The 16513-nt window shown below is 40.2% G+C and overlaps 1 protein-coding gene across 4 annotated transcripts in view; it reads right to left on the bottom strand.

The window, feature by feature from the left end:
* commd10 (COMM domain containing 10) overlaps positions 1 to 16513 on the bottom strand; it is a 94604-nt gene that overhangs the window by 48222 nt on the left and 29869 nt on the right. Inside the window, exon 6 of one of the 4 annotated variants that reach the window (XM_067982992.1) lies at positions 5676 to 6813. The exons of the other annotated variants lie outside the window; for them this stretch is intronic. Coding sequence (XP_067839093.1) covers positions 6793 to 6813 — 21 coding nt within the window. The 3' untranslated portion in view covers positions 5676 to 6792. Of the gene's footprint in view, positions 1 to 5675; positions 6814 to 16513 lie in introns of those variants that run through there. 4 annotated transcript variants of the gene reach the window in all.

The raw sequence follows: 16513 nt of genomic DNA, 5'->3' as shown, positions 1-16513 counted from the left end.
TCCTTATATAACCATATCTAGAGAAGGTAGTACGATGAGAAAGCCAAAATGGCTTCATAGGGAATTAGGCAACTTGTGCTCAAAAAAAAGGTATGTTAAGGCTTATAAAACAAGTAACAGTCCCTCAGACAGGGAAAGGTGTAAAAATTAGTAAGTGTTAACAAAAAGAAATAATAGGCAAGCTAAAATGAACGCAGAAATCAGAATGTAGCCAACATAATGGAAAAGCATTTTTTGCTTTTTTTAAAAAGTCAGTGTTCGCGAACAAATAGGTTTGTTGCTGGGTGACTCAGGCAGATTCATAGAGGACGACAAGGTTATGGTAGAAGAGCTGATCAGATACTTTGTATCTGTTCTTAAACTGTCAAAGAGCTGGACCCAGCCTTTGTATAGCAGATAAAACGAACACTCAAATGGGTTGCCAACACATCTCAAGGGAAATGTTGCATGCTAAATTAGAGGGACTCAAGGTAGAAAAAGTACCAGATCCAGATTTAAATTGTCCTAAGTCACTGAAGGAAATGGCTGAGGTTTTGGTAAGAACCCTGGAAATACCAATGACTGAAGATCTGGTCACTACGGGGAGGAGGTGCAGGATTCGGTGCAGTGTCCTCTCCTATTTATTAACAATCCGGAGCTGGGCATAGATTATATTTGCAGATGATCCACCACTTCAGAGATCTGAGCACATAACCTACACTAACACTTCAGTACACTACTGAGGGAGCGTGCCACTTTTGGAGGTGTTGTCTTTCAGATGAGGCATTAAACTGGACACCCATCTGCCCTCTCATGGCACTATTCTAAGAGCAAGGGAGCTCGCCCAGTATCTTGGTCAATATTGACCCCTCAACCAACATTACTGAAACAGATGATCTGGTTATTTATCTGGGACCTTTTTATGAGCAAATTGGCTGCTACGTTTCCCTACATTACAATAGTGACGACACTTAAAAAATACTTCATTGGTTGTGAAGCACTTTGGGACATCCTGAGGTCTTGAAAGGTGCCATACAAATACAATTTTTTTTATTATACTAAATTGTGCCGTAGAGTCAGGACCTTAGTAGAAGGAAATAGATTGATTGGATTTGGATAGACTGAGAAAATGGGCCCAAGACTGGCAACTATCCTTCATTGTAGGTACGTGTGCAGTTATGCATAGAATTCAAGTATAATGTATAACATGGGTGGGCGTAGGATAAAAGGTGACATGAAGGGAGAGACACTTGGGATTAAAGATTCAAGTTCAGTATCAGGCAACGGCAGCCAAACCAGAATCCAGGTCTGTATTATATGGTCTAAACAGTAGAAAATTAGGGCCAAGATGAGAGAGGTTTATTGAGATCTTATTTGGAGTTTTGTGTATCTTTTTGATACTGCCACTTCAAAGAAAACATTTTGGCCCCAGAGAAGGGCAACGATTGGCACAAGTACACTGAGCTATAGAGAGAGACCTGCCTTGGGTTTGGATTTTCTGGAGAGCTGTAGAATTAGAAGGGAACTGATGCATGTCTTCAAAATTATTAAGAGCATTGGTAACATACAATTGGAACAGATTGTTTGGGCTGATGGGATTGGGTGGAACTAGGGGCCACCTAATTAAATTGAGAAAGCAAGGAGGTTTAAGTACTGGAAGTTTTATTTTCCTCAGAGTCATCGGCCTGTGGAACAGCATTCTGAATGTGGTAGAGGGCTGACTTTGTGTGGTCCTTTAAGATGATGTTAGATGCAGTTTTGTAAAATTATGAGGCAGAAGAAAAATAAGAATTTCAGTCATAACCACTGGATTGGGGCTTCCTGAGGATGACCTAATTGCTTTCAAAGGGTTCGGAGGAATTTTTGACAGCGGTTTCGTGAATTGTATATTGGTTTCTGCTTTTTTTGCCTCGCACAGGAAGTGGGGAGGGGGGAAAGAGAAGAGGAAGGGTGGATATGGAGGTGAAGGGGAAAGAGAAAAGGGTGGAGGAGAAGTGAAGAGAAAAGGTGGCGAAGAGGAAGGGTGTGGGTGGGGTGTAGAGGTGGGGGGGGGGAGGGAGGGAGGAAGGAAGGGAGGGAGGGAAGGTTCGGAGATGCAGGTGATAGAAGGACGTATACAGGGATGAGCCTAGAAAGTGGGCCTGATGACCTTTTCTCATCCTGAATACATACTATTCTATTAGACAACCCATCCATTTAAAATAGTCTCAAGATAAGGGGTCAGCCATTTAGGACTGAAGTGAGGAAAAAATTCTTCACTGAGGGTTGGAAATTTTTGGAATTCTCTACTCCAGAGGGCTGTGGATGCTTAGTCGTTGTGTATATTCAAGATTGAGGTCGGTGGATATTTGGACACAAACGGAATCAAGGGATATGGGGATAGGGCAGGAAAGTGGAGTTGAGATAGAAGATCAGCCATGATCTTCTTGAATGGTGGAGCAGACTCAAGGGGCTGTATGGCCTACTCCTGCTCCTATTTCTTATGTTCTTACAAATTTAATTCCTTCTCCACATTCTACAGAAATGTTGCATGCTAGAGACACACATATTTAGGCAGACGTTTTAGATGTTCGACGTCACTTCCAACAGAAAATGCTGGAGCTGTTGTCGGGAGCCAAATGAATTGATCCCAGCCTAATTTTGCTTTCTCATCGGCCCAGGTTATGTCAATTTACCAAAACAGGAAATTTGTGGTTCTTATGTTTAGTTAAAGGTTGTAGCAGCCAATTCCATTTAAAGGCAATAATAGTGAAAAGTACTTACCCTTTTACAGCATAATTTTAGAAACATAATTTCAATTCCCCTAGTTTACATGCAGAAATTTTGAATACTGTGTTGTAGGGCAGCCTGCTGAAGATCAGCCTGCTGAAGATCAGTAACATCATGTCCCTCAGCTGCAAGAGCACTCAACTGATATTTCCAGCAGGTCCAACAATGAACAGCTCTGATTATGTCAAGTGGAGTCAACAGTCATCTTGTTCCTGGATGTTGATCCCAGTAATCCAATCTATCCATCTATACAAATAAATATATTTTGGGTCTGTAGCTTTCTACTTGCTCACTGGTCTATATTGTCTATTTTTCTGCTTTCTGATTGCGATTACGATAATTAAAGCAAAGAGTAACCAATGAGCTAAATAACAAATATCATTCACCGACCAATCCCATTCTATCAAAAATAAATTTCAGACATCATGACAGTTCCCACTCAGATTTAGAGCAATCGATTTACTATCAATAGTAGAATGGTTTTTATTATTATAATATTAATTGATGAAATTGAGGTTGATCATTAAAGTCGAATTGTTTCTTGAGAAATGTAGGCCTGCCCTGCTACAAATCTGGAGTTCTATAATTAAAGCTGATGTGTAGGGCTCTGTAAAATCCTGAGACTCGATTAACAAGGAGCCTAATATTGAGACGTGTGAAAGGGATGAGTAAGGGGCATAGATTGATTTTTATTAATTAGCTTTTAAAAAAATCCTTTGTAGGCAATGCCACAGGTGAATGCACTAATAAAATTAAAGATCAGAACCAACCAGAATTTGAGTTCTCATTAAGAGAAATTCTAAATCAGATCATAACATAATACTTCCAACAGCCAGCTGAAAAATTAGGATATAACTATAGAATTTGCACCCATTTATTTTTTTTCAAAAATTACTGTGTAGCTTGATAGTACTGAATAACAAAGGCAGTCAATATTTTGATAGGTAATTATGGGCAAAAACAGCAGTTAAGTTTTATTTCAAACACGTATCTCCAGTGCATTGAGGCGGCACTGAGCCCAGACCAAGCTGGTTTCTGTCGTGGCCGCAGGAATTGTGACCAAGTACTCACCCTAACCTCCTTAGTTGAAAATGGCTTTCAGAAAAACCTTAAGACTGGTGTTGTCTTCCTTGATCTAACAGTAGCTTCTGACACTCTCTGGCATACGAGTCTTCTCGCAAAAAATAGCGAACGTCCTGCCATATTAGACCATCTGCTTAGATGAATGAAACATCAGCCCCGCAGCAGTCAGAGTACACATGGCCGACAGCACCAGTTCGTGGAGATACCAAATCAATGGCCTCCCTTGGGGACGAGGTCTAGCATCACTTCTTTTTAGTCTGTACCTAAACTATCTTCTCAACCACTTCCGAACTGGTCAGGCACGGTGCACCTCAAATCTTCATCTATGGGACCTTCACGATGACGATAAATGTCCCTGCAGACAAATACAAACCATGTCCCACATTGTTGAATCATGCTCCCTAACTAAACTATCTGGTGGTGACAATACTCTAAAATGGCTGGAATTACATAAGAACATAAGAACATAAGAAATTGGAGCAGGAGTAGGCCAATCGGCCCCTCGAGCCTGCTCCGCCATTCAATAAGATCATGGCTGATCTGATCCCAACCACAAATCTAAAGAACACAAGAAGTCAGAGCAGGACCCGGCCACATAGCCCCTGGGCCCTCTCCGCCACCCACAGGGCATTGACCGATCCGAACTCAGCTTCATGTCCAATTTCCTGCCCGCTCCCCATAACCCCTAATTCCCTTTACTTCTAGGAAACTGTCTATTTCTGTTTTAAATTTATCTAATGATGTAGCTTCCACAGCTTCCTGGGGCAGCAAATTCCACAGACCTACCACCCTCTGAGTGAAGAAGTTTCTCCTCATCTCAGTTTTGAAAGAGCAGCCCCTTATTCTAAGATTATGCCCCCTAGTTCTAGTTTCACCCATCTTTGGGAACATCCTTACTGCATCCACCCGATCAAGACCCTTCACAATCTTATATGTTTCAATAAGATCGCCTCTCATTCTTCTGAACTCCAATGAGTAGAGTCCCAATCTACTCAATCTCTCCTCATATGTCCGCCCCCTCATCCCCGGGATTAACCGAGTGAACCTTCTTTGTACTGCCTCGAGAGCAAGTATGTCTTTTCTTAAGTATGGAGACCAAAACTGTATGCAGTATTCCAGGTGCGGTCTCACCAATACCTTATATAACTGCAGCAATACCTCCTTGTTTTTATATTCTATCCCCCTAGCAATAAAAGCCAACATTCCGTTGGCTTTCTTGATCACCTGCTGCACCTGCATACCAACTTTTTGATTTTCTTGCACTAGGACCCCCAGATCCCTTTGTACTGCAGTACTTTCCAGTCTCTCGCCATTAAGAAAATAACTTGCTCTCTGATTTTTCCTGCCAAAGTGCATAACCTCACATTTTCCAATATTATATTGCATCTGCCAAATCTCCGCCCACTCACCCAGCCTGTCTATATCCCCTTGCAGGTTTTTTATGTCCTCCTCACTCTCTACTTTCCCTCCCATCTTTGTATCATCTGCAAATTTTGATATGTTGCACTCGGTCCCCTCCTCCAAATCGTTAATATAGATTGTAAAGAGTTGGGGACCCAGCACCAACCCCTGTGGAACACCACTGGTTACTGGTTGCTTATTTATTTAGCGTATTATATGCATACGATAAATAAATAAATTTCAAACATCTTGTTCAGATTGCAAAGCAACAATATGTTCTTACAATAAGGTTAGGAGCTTCATGAAACCAATACCCTTTGTCATTGTGATTCTGGCTGAAATCTAATTTTATTGCCTTGTTAAGAACCCTCAGTTTAGTGATCACAATGATACTTGCAGTAAGTTCTTAAAAATCAAATACTCAAAACTGGCAGCATTCTTAAATTTTATTTGGATTGCCATTTTCATTTTGATGTGTCATTGATCTAAATACGCAGATGTTAAATGATTTATTTTGGAGCGTAATTAATGAAATCTCACACATACTAAATCATACAATTAATGTAATTAACGGCACCTAATCATGACGTCAGGGATGAAATTACATCACTGCTGCTTCATCCATTAACAACCTCCAGCAGCGAAGACAAATAAGTGGAAAATCAAATTTTATGAGTGATGTGTAGAGTCAGTGAGAAACATTTACCTATTTGGATAATTCAGCTAGATATTTAGACAGCATTCAATTAATAAAAACAAACACACTATTCAGAATCAACATGCTTTGCCAGAAAATGACGACTTCCCGGGACAATGTTGCTCACTACAGCATAACAGCAGCAATATTAGATAATCACCTGGTGTATTAACTATCTGAATATAACAGAAGATATCACCAGTCACAATGGGGAGTGCTACATCTATATCTTAATTTAACTGATACTGAAAGGTCTTTATTAGTAATACACTAGCAGCTGTACTTCAAATACCTGTGTAGAACTGGAAACAATCAAGAGACAGACGTTGCAGGTTACAGGTGAGAAAGGGATTACCTATAATGATCACAGGTCCTCAAACCTCCTTCCTAGTAACCATTATGATTTTCTGCAATTGGAGAAGTTTAGAGATTAGGAACCATCATTAGCTGAGTGAATGAAGGCCTACCAAGTAGCTAAGTTGCAGACACAGACCAAAAAAGAGAATTTTAGTGCAATGCAAGACACTGCAGGCCAGTTAATTCAAGGGATTGCATTATTTGGACTGAACACAGCTGTAAATTAGGAAGATCTTGTACCAGGATCTGACTAAAGTGAATTTTCTGATTTAAGTCCATAGAGGGGGTGGTAGTGAAGAGTAAAATAGCTTGGTATAATCTGATTACAATATAGAGAAACAGTTTAGTTATTAAAGTGTTGCGTCACGATAGAATTACACAAAGCTGTACAAAGGTCAGAATGGGCTAATGTTCCTGATTCTTCATGAGATTGTACTTTTCTGTGTCATGTCCATCTTCTCTCTCTTTCCATCACCCGTCAGTGGAAATCTAATTTTTCTCTTCAATTACTGCCCTGCGGTGTTCATCTGGCGGTGAGTGAAGAAAATAGTCACTATCAAAGGACGTTTGCTCAGGTTATCAAAGTCTTACGTTTCTTGCGTATCTGTCACGCTCAAAGAACCTCATTTTGCCTTCCACCTGCCAATTTGACCCTGTTCTAAATCCTGTGGTTGAAGTTATTTGCATGAAGTGGGTGGACACCTGCACCATTACCAGCAATCCCTGGGTGTCTACCTCATGGGTTTCCGAGGAACTGTGGAAAATTAAAAATGTGCATGATTTACTGTTTCTGATTTCCTAATAGTGAGATAACCGGCCCACACTCTTCCAGTGGCAATCATCAGCCTAAAAAAAAGGCGTCCTGCCTGCTCAGCTTCAGAAATTTCTGGGTTAAAACCGAAGTGGACATAAAAAATCCATGGCACCATTCGAAGAGGAGCAGGGTAGTTTTTCCAATGTGCTGGCCAACATTTATCCCTTAACCAACATCACTAACAGATTAACTGTTCATTTATCTCACTATGTGACCTTATTGTGCGCAAATTGGCTGTCGTATTTTCCTACATTACAACAGCGATTAAATTTCAAAAGTAATTTGTTGCAGTGAAGTGCTTTGGGATGTCCTGAGGTCTTGCTATATAAAGGCAAGTTCTTTCTTTTTTTAAAACCTCATAGGCATTGATGGTAAGCAAATTAAGCACTTTAACACAATGTGAGGTTGAGGTAATTGGAATTGCCAGGCATTCTTTGTACCGTGCACTTGTAGTACCTCTGATCTTGCCTGACCTGGTACGGTCATTCTGTTTCTTTTTCCTGCAGAGTGGCCATGTGTGGCTTTGTTAAGTTCATACTCACTGCCCTGGTCACCTCTTTCCATTGATCCTGGGCAGCTCTCCTTGGGGCTTTGTATCACTCTGTGCCAAACAGGGCCTCCCACTTTTGCCTGACTTCCTCTAATAGTACTTCCACAGCTGCATCAGAAAGCCTGGGGGCTCTCTGACCTCCTGGTAACCTGATAGACATTTGTTTCCACTGAACTTGTGTGCACCAAAACAGATTCAAAGATTGGCTGTTCCTTTAAGCTGCTGCAGGCCTTTAAATCTCCAATTGGATGAGTTTCTAATCAGAGCCATTACTGAAGCTTGAAGCTTCCCTGAAATATATTATGGCTGATCCCAGAAATTACACTGGGCCACAGTCCATAATGTCAGGCAGGCTCAAGTTATGCTATGCCTTATTTCCAGTTGGGATCATGCCTGAGCAGAAACTCTAGTCTTATGTATGTATGTATGGCATGGGTGGGGACCAAGTATATAATAAACCAGGATTTTATTTTTTGATTCATAGAGCATGCCAAGACTTGCCATTTGTAACCACTCCCTGTCTTGTAATGGAAAAGGATAAACACTGAAATCTAGAAAAGTCATTACAGGACGGGTGAATACTTTTAAGGCAGCTGTAATTTTGTTTTGACATTAAAAGTGCAAATGTGCTTTTATACAGAACCAACCTGCCATTTGCACCAGCCTCAGTCCCCAAGGAAGACAAGAGCTCCCAAATTCAGCTACTAGACTTTATTACTCCAATTTGTCAGATAACAGAAGAAATCCCGCTCCACCCTGGCTTCAACTCAGTTTTCGTATCCAACTCGTTAGCACTTTGGCATTCCTTGCCCGAAAACGCCGCTTCCCATTCCGTGCTCCATTCCCACCCGACTACTCTACTTCCAAACACATGTCCCAGACTACCCATAATCACCACCACAGGAAATTAACTGCAAGCTAATGGAATATGTAAAAGAAAAAAATATTATATCTATTGATATATTAAAAATGTTGACTGGGTCGTAACATTCTATTTCAAAATGCATTGAAAACTCAAGTCAGATTGTGTCTATGGCAAAATCCACTTAAATTGTCAACATTTACTGACAGTACATGTTACCCCTGTATGTTAGCACTGTGATAGGGGTTTCCAATGTTAAGTGTTCTGCTTTTGAATTAACTTTAAATGACAGCCTAACTATATTTAATTTATGTAGTCAGAGTATACAAGGTGAAATGGTTAAAATATGCTTTAAAAACTTGCAGACTCTGGCCACTAAGTGACACTGTGGCCCAAATTGTGATGTGTTCTTTTGCGCTAGGACGTATGTGGTTTTCTGTTAAAAGATAAGTATTGTTCAAATGTTTAAGCTTTTAATGCTGTTTAAAATATATACTAAATTCTTTCTTAATCCCCCATCTTTACAGATCCACTTTAACCCAGGCTCTCCATTACAAATTCGGGTCTGCTACAGATACCTTCGAGTTCATTGATGATCTGAGCACCGATTCACTGTCCTATATCTACTTGCACAACAGCATCATTCAGGGATGTAACAATAGCACCCCCTTGTGATCTGGACATTTGTGCCTTTCACGTGTATTTCTTCAATCTCAAAGCAGACTGAGAAAACACTTGGTGAGATGAAGCCAGGTACGAAGCAATAAACTGAACATACAGAATAGTCACTATGTTCAGTTTCACTTAATTCAATCTGTACAACTTATCACAGAATGCTACAAAATAAAGAACATAACCACACTTCCCCACATCAGTAAGTTGTCTTACGTGACTTAAACAAGATGGCTTCTAACTATCCTCCAACATTTTTAACCTCTTCCCTCAGGGCAAATTGTAATTCATTTCTTCCCCCTTCCTTGTATAAGCACACCGCAGAAAGGAAGGTAGGGTGGAGTAGAGGTTTAGCTCACCAAACCCCCAGAGTTAGTTCTGGGCTTAGTTGGAAGGAAAGTGTAGCTCATCATAACCTTCACCACGCATCCCCTGCCCCCCACCCCCCCTCAGATGAAAATCTTGGACTTCCCTCCCTGCTGAGGTAGTTTCCTTACTTTTGCTTCACAATCCCTTCTCCTCTATTTTACCACCCCCCACCCCCACCTTCCCCTCTCGTTTCCCCAACTAGAAATCAAATCATGTTATAAATGCAGAATATAAAGTTAGAATTAAAGAATGAAGTAAGCTCCCTGATGGCTCAGTGAGTAATTGCACTATATGATGTGGCCATACAGGTCAACAAGGTTCCGGGAAAATTCCTTGCATGCTTCAAGTTAGCGGATCTCAACTCAGGAAGCTGTTAATGCTATAATTGGTTTTAGTATCCTTGGCTCTGGTTGGGGGGAGGGACGACAAGATTCCATCTCTTGATTGCTGTACTGGAAAGGAAGTAAGAGCATATGTACGTGTACATATATGGGCAGACACCAGGTGAGGAGGCTTGACTGTGAGGTTCACATGAAGACTGAGCTCTTGAACGTGGTTCTAGAAGCTACCAGCCTACCCCAGCATGAGTCATAGCCTTGAGGATAGGAAAGAAATTGGTGGGGTGGGGGGGGTTGGAAAGAGGAGGAAACAGTCTTCCACGAGTTAATTATGTCACTTTTCTTTCTGTGTGCCGGTGTACCTGACTGAAAACTGACATCTTTAAGGGCAATCATTTCACTGTATGAGGTGTATGATCCTATCTTACTGGATTTATTATTGGTTTACATTCAAACATTACTATAAACTTTGAAAGATTTAAACTGTCAGGAGGATATTCTTCAGATCTTCAAAGTTGCTTACTGAATCTGTAAGTATTAATAGTAAACTCCAACAAGGGTCAAAACACAGATCCCTTTTAAGTTCATTGTATATCTCCAGGCCACATAAAACGTCAACACTGACCTAAACTCAATTCAAAGCACTTGAAAAAGTTTGAACTTCAGCTGCACGATTGTCTAATTACTTGGCTGTGTGGGAAATCATGGCATCAGTCTCAACTTCTTTTTGAACAGAGCCTTTGATCGATTTTGAGAGAAAAATAATGGTCACTGAGCTTGCTCGTTAAAACATAAAAATGAAAAGCAAAAAGGCAATTAATCAATCTGTCAACAAACGTATATAACTTATGATGGTATAACACGCACGAGGGGTTGCTTTGATTTTTTTTTAAGCACCAAATACTGCAGGAGTATTCCAACAAAACCATTAGTAGCCACATTATGCCCTCAATGGAAGAGTCCAGGATACGAGAAAAATTTGTGTAATGCAAAGAAAATCTCTGCTGTCCACTTACAGTAACAGTATGTCACTGTTTATTCACATTTAATTTGCATTAAAAAACTCATGACATTTATCCAGCGTAAAATACATTTCTAGAAACTGCAATTTAAAAAAAAATAAAACCTCAGAAAAGTGTTCAGGTGAGGATTGACATTAACATTTTCAACTATGATAGCTTCTGTCGGCATCACCCAGCTGTGAATCTGATGACCAGCTTTGGTATGGACTAGATTCCTTTACAACTTTGTTTTTTTTTGGGGGGGGGGTGGGGACAGTAGGAGGAGAGGGGAGTTAGGGGGAAATTAAGTATTTTTTCCTGTAAAAAAATTAAAGCCAATAAATCATATGTTCCAACAATAGTTTCAGAATGGATTAGTTTTGTACCAGAAATGGACAAACAATGCAGGAGAAAATTAAGTTAATGAAATACTCGTATTGAGTATCAGCACAGAACAGCAAGACCATTCATCAGCATGAATAAATCTAAAGTACTCTTACTGGCTTACATAAACTATTTTATAACTGTAGAAAAATCAATTCTACACTACACCTTACTTCAGCTTTGAAGTTCCTTTACACTGCAAAGGGGGAAAAAAACACATCTGACAAAAGCAGCAGCATTTTTCAGTTCTTGCTGTCATCAAGTGTTTAAAATATCAAAAAAAGTTTAGATTCTATTATGGGACAGAGTTCTTTTTGGAGGTGGTTTTATACAGGACATTTTCAATGGGGCTGAATTGGACCATGCAGGCCAAAAAAAAAACACGGCATCTCAAAGTGGTTCATTAAATCCTGGCCATAATTCGATACCCTTAGCAGGAATGTAGTTTAAAAAGATACACAACTAAAAGAGAACTGAATACAAACAGGAATTGAACTTTTATACAGCTAATCTAATTATAGACTTAGTAGGGAAACAACTAATTGAGAGTTCATTACATTCTAGTTCACATACTGCAATAGGAGCACACTGTATCTGAAACAGAACCATATAGACACATGTCGAAATATTAGGTTTTGATTTAGTCATTACAATTAGTCCATCAAATAATTACATGTTAATTCCTGCAACAGATTCAGAATATTTATCAACCTCTTCTGTAACTGTCAGTAGTTCAAATAATCACTGAAAGAATCCTTTCATAGTTTTCCATCATAGCTTATTTGGTATTGTTCACGAGTGATAAAGGTGATGCATAAACTAAATTTTGTTCAACACTTGGACATTAGAAGTCTGCCCTTATACCTGATAAAAAGTAAAGAAAGAAAGTAGAAGTCTTAATGTGAGGAAAAGTGAAATGTTATTGCAACTTATTTGTGAAGTACATAAGAACATAAGAAATAGGAGCAGGAGTAGGCCAATCGGCCCCTCGAGCCTGCTCCGTCATTCAATAAGATCATGGCTGCTCTGATCCTAACCTCAAATCTAAATTCATGTCCAATTTCCTGCCCGCTCCCCGTAACCCCTGATTCCCTTTACTTCTAGGAAACTGTCTATTTCTGTTTTAAATTTATTTAATGATGTAGCTTCCACAGCTTCCTGGGGCAGCAAATTCCACAGACCTACTACCCTCTGAGTGAAGAAGTTTCTCCTCATCTCAGTTTTGAAAGAGCAGCCCCTTATTCTAAGATTATGCCTCCTCGTTCTAGTTTCACCCATTCTTGGGAACATCCTTACCGCATCCACCCGATCAAGCCCCTTCACAATCTTATATGTTTCAATAAGATCGCCTCTCATTCTTCTGAACTCCAATGAGTAGAGTCCCAATCTACATTCCGTTGGCCTTCTTGATCACGTGCTGCACCTGCATACTAACCTTTTGATTTTCTTGCACAAGGACCCCCAGATCCCTTTGTACTGCAGTACTTTCCAGTTTCTCGCCATTAAGATAATAACTTGCTCTCTGATTTTTCCTGCCAAAGTGTATAACCTCACATTTTCCAATATTGTATTGCATCTGCCAAATCTCCACCCACTCACCCAGCCTGTCTGTATCCCCCTGTAGGTTTTTTATGTCCTCCTCACTCTCTACTTTCCCTCCCATCTTTGTATCATCTGCAAACTTTGATATGTTACACTCGGTTCCCTCCTCCAAATCGTTAATAAAGATTGTAAAGAGTTGGGGACCCAGCACCGACCCCTGCAGAACACCACTGGTTACTGGTTGCCAGTCCGAGAATGTACCATTTATCCCAACTCTCTGCTTCCTGTTAGATAACCAATCCTCCACCCATGCCAGAATATTACCCCCAATCCAGTGATTCTTTATCTTGAGCAATAATCTTTTATGTGGCACCTTGTCGAATGCCTTCTGGAAGTCTAAATACACTACGTTCCCCCTCGAGGGCAATTAGGGATGGGCAATAAATGCTGGCCTCGCCAGCGACGCCCACATCCCGTGAACGAATAATAAAACAAAAATCCACCCTGTACGTTATGTCCTCAAAGAACTCAAACAAATTTGTCAGACATGACTTCCCCTTCATAAAGCCATGCTGACTTTGTCCTATTAAATTATGTTTATCCAAATGTTCCGCTACTGTCTCCTTAATAATAGACTCCAAAATTTTACCCACCACAGATGTTAGGCTAGCTGGTCTATAATTTTCAGCCTTCTGCCTACTACCCTTTTTAAATAAGGGTGTTACATTAGCAGTTTTCCAATCTGCCGGGACCTTTGCCGAGTCCAGAGAATTTTGGAAAATTATTACCAAAGCATCCACAATCCCTACTGCCACTTCCCTCAAGACCCCACGATGTAAGCCATCGGGTCCAGGGGATTTATCTGCCTCGAGTCCCATTAATTTACTGAGTACCAATTCCTTAGTGATTTTAATCGTATTTAGCTCCTCCCCCCCCCCCCAGAGCCCCCTGTTTGTCCAGTGTTGGGATATTCTTAGTGTCCTCTACCGTAAAGACTGAAACAAAATATTTGTTCAGCATTTTTGCCATCTCCATGTTTCCCACCATTAATTTCCCGGTCTCATCCTCAAAGGGACCTACGTTTGCCTTAGCCACCCTTTTTCTTTTTATATAACTGTAGAAACTCTTGCTATCTGTTTTTATATTTTTTGCTAATTTATTTTCATAATCTATCTTCCCTTTCTTAATCAATCCTTTCGTTACTTTTTGCTGTCTTTTGAAGACTTCCCAATCTTCTATCCTCCCACTAAGTTTGGCTACCTTATATGTCCTTGTTTTTAGTCGGATACTATCCTTAATTTCTTTACTTAGCCACGGATGGCTGTCATTTCTTTTATACCCTTTTTTCCTCAGTGGAATATATTTATTTTGAAAGTTGTAAAATAACTCCTTAAATGAACACCACTGCTCTTGTACCGTCTTACCCTTTAATCTATTTTCCCAGTCCACTTTAATCAATTCCGCTCTCATACCATCATAGTCTCCTTTATTCAAGCTCAGTACGCTTGTTTGAGAACCAACCTTCTCACCCTCTAATTGGATATGGAATGTAACCATGTTATGGTCACTCATTCCAAGGGGATCCTTAACTAGGACATTATTAATTAATCCAGGTTGCCTGCCTCCTTGTAGGATCAGTTATACACTGCTCAAGAAATCCATCCCTAATACACTCAATAAACTCTTCCTCAAGGCTGCCCTGCCCAATTTGATTTGTCCAGTTAATATGATAGTTAAAATCCCCCATAATTATAGCTGTTCCCTTATTACATGCCCCGACTATTTCCTGATTAATACTTCTTCCAGCAGAGTTGCAACTATTAGGAGGCCTATATACTATGCCCACTAGTGTTTTTTTCCCCTTATTATTCCTTATCTCTACCCAAACTATTTCATTATCCTGATCCTTTGTCCCAATATCATTTCTCTGTATTACAGTGATTCCTTCCTTTATTATCATAGCCACCCCACCTCCCCTTCCTTCCTGCCTGTCCTTCCTGATTGTTAAATACCCTGGCATATTTAATTCCCAGTCGTTGTCACCCTGCAGCCATGTTTCTGTAATGGCCACAAGATCATACCCATACGTAATTATTTGTGCCGTTAACTCGTCCATTTTGTTACGAATGCTACGTGCATTCAGATAAAGAACCTTAAAATATGTTTTGTGACGCTTAGTTCCTGCTTTTTCCTTTTTTAACACTTTACCTTTTACTCCATACCTTCTGTCCATTCCTGACATGCTTTCCTCTGTCTCCCTGCTCAGGTTCCCAACTCCCTGCCACAGCTTTGATGCTGGGTTAATCGCCTTACGCCTTCTAGTTTTTATTTTATCTGCCGTGCCTAAAGTACACTTTCTTGCCGCTGCTCTACGCTTTTCCCTTTCACTTGTTCTTGAACAACTGTTTGTACTATTTGTATTGTAGATTTCCCCTGGGTCTTCCCCTCTCTTGCTGCTCTCAACTTTATTCCCTTCTGACTCCCCGCTCAGGTTCCCATCCCCCTGCCACTCTAGTTTAAACCTTCCCCAACAGCACTAGCAAACACTCGAAGATCAGCATAAATGCCTAACAAAGAAGTAAATGAGTTAAAGTAAATGTGAAGGAAGGCCACATTGACATGTAAAACTTTAAAATTGGGATGAAAATATCTCAGGTGCTGTTTTTCAGTTAACGAGTACCTGGGTGACAAGTCATTACTCACACAAGCATGCACAGACAACTCCCGGTATGGACATTTCTAATGTAGGAGGTGATGAGACAAATGACCTACTGAATGAAACACTGGAATTATTATTTATGGATAGAAGGAAGAGCAAGACCTGTTCCCAGAATGCACAGACTCTAAGGTTACTCTCTTCAGGCACGTTTATACTGATAGTGTGCTGTTGGCCACAGCCGCATAGTACTTCCACAGCCAAGGGCACACTGTAATTTGAAGGTGGTGAACTCCATGCCTCCAATGGTACACTATGTATAATTGGTCCAGAAAATAGTCAGAAACACAAAGCAATCTTCTATTCTTTAATAGCCCCAATGGGGACTAGTGGAATAGAGGTAATAAACAGTGGAGTGATGCTCAGAGGTCGTGAGTCTCCACTTGGAGTTCACAAGTCTCTGTTTGAACACCAATGTAAAAGTGCCTTCTGTTGGCTCTATTTCTGGGCTACTGTAACTGTAGACACCCAATTTTAAAAGCAATTCATAGTTTTCAGGAAATTGCTTATCATTCTAATTTTTTTTTAAAACAAAAGTAATTTTGACTAAATGAGGCAAACCAATGTTTCCAGATGCAGGCAGATCCCACAACATCCATTTTCAATTTGGAACCAGTGAGGGCATAACTAAGCACAACATCCAAATAGCTTACAGAAAATGGATCTTAAAAGACTGAAATCGCTACAACACAAGTGCAAATAGATCTAAGTTTTAAACCAATATGGAACTGGTGCCGGAGATACTCCAGAAAGTGTCGGGAATTACAGGAGAGCACAAGGTACAGACAAAGGAGAACACAATCTGCCCATCTAGCTCAACCTTCCATTGAAACTCACTGGGAACTCACAGTGTCTACCTACTTGTTGATTGAATGCAGCAAATAACTGATGAGAGTAGGAGAACAATTAGGAAATAGCATCCACAACATAGTTAGATTTAATGTAAACAGAAAAGGATGATGAAAAGTCAAAGCTAATG

The sequence above is a fragment of the Heptranchias perlo genome, chromosome 4 (genome assembly GCF_035084215.1).
Source record: "Heptranchias perlo isolate sHepPer1 chromosome 4, sHepPer1.hap1, whole genome shotgun sequence".
Lineage (NCBI taxonomy): Eukaryota > Metazoa > Chordata > Chondrichthyes > Hexanchiformes > Hexanchidae > Heptranchias > Heptranchias perlo.
Note: the sequence above shows the minus strand (reverse complement) of the source record. Positions and strands in the feature narration are given on the sequence as shown.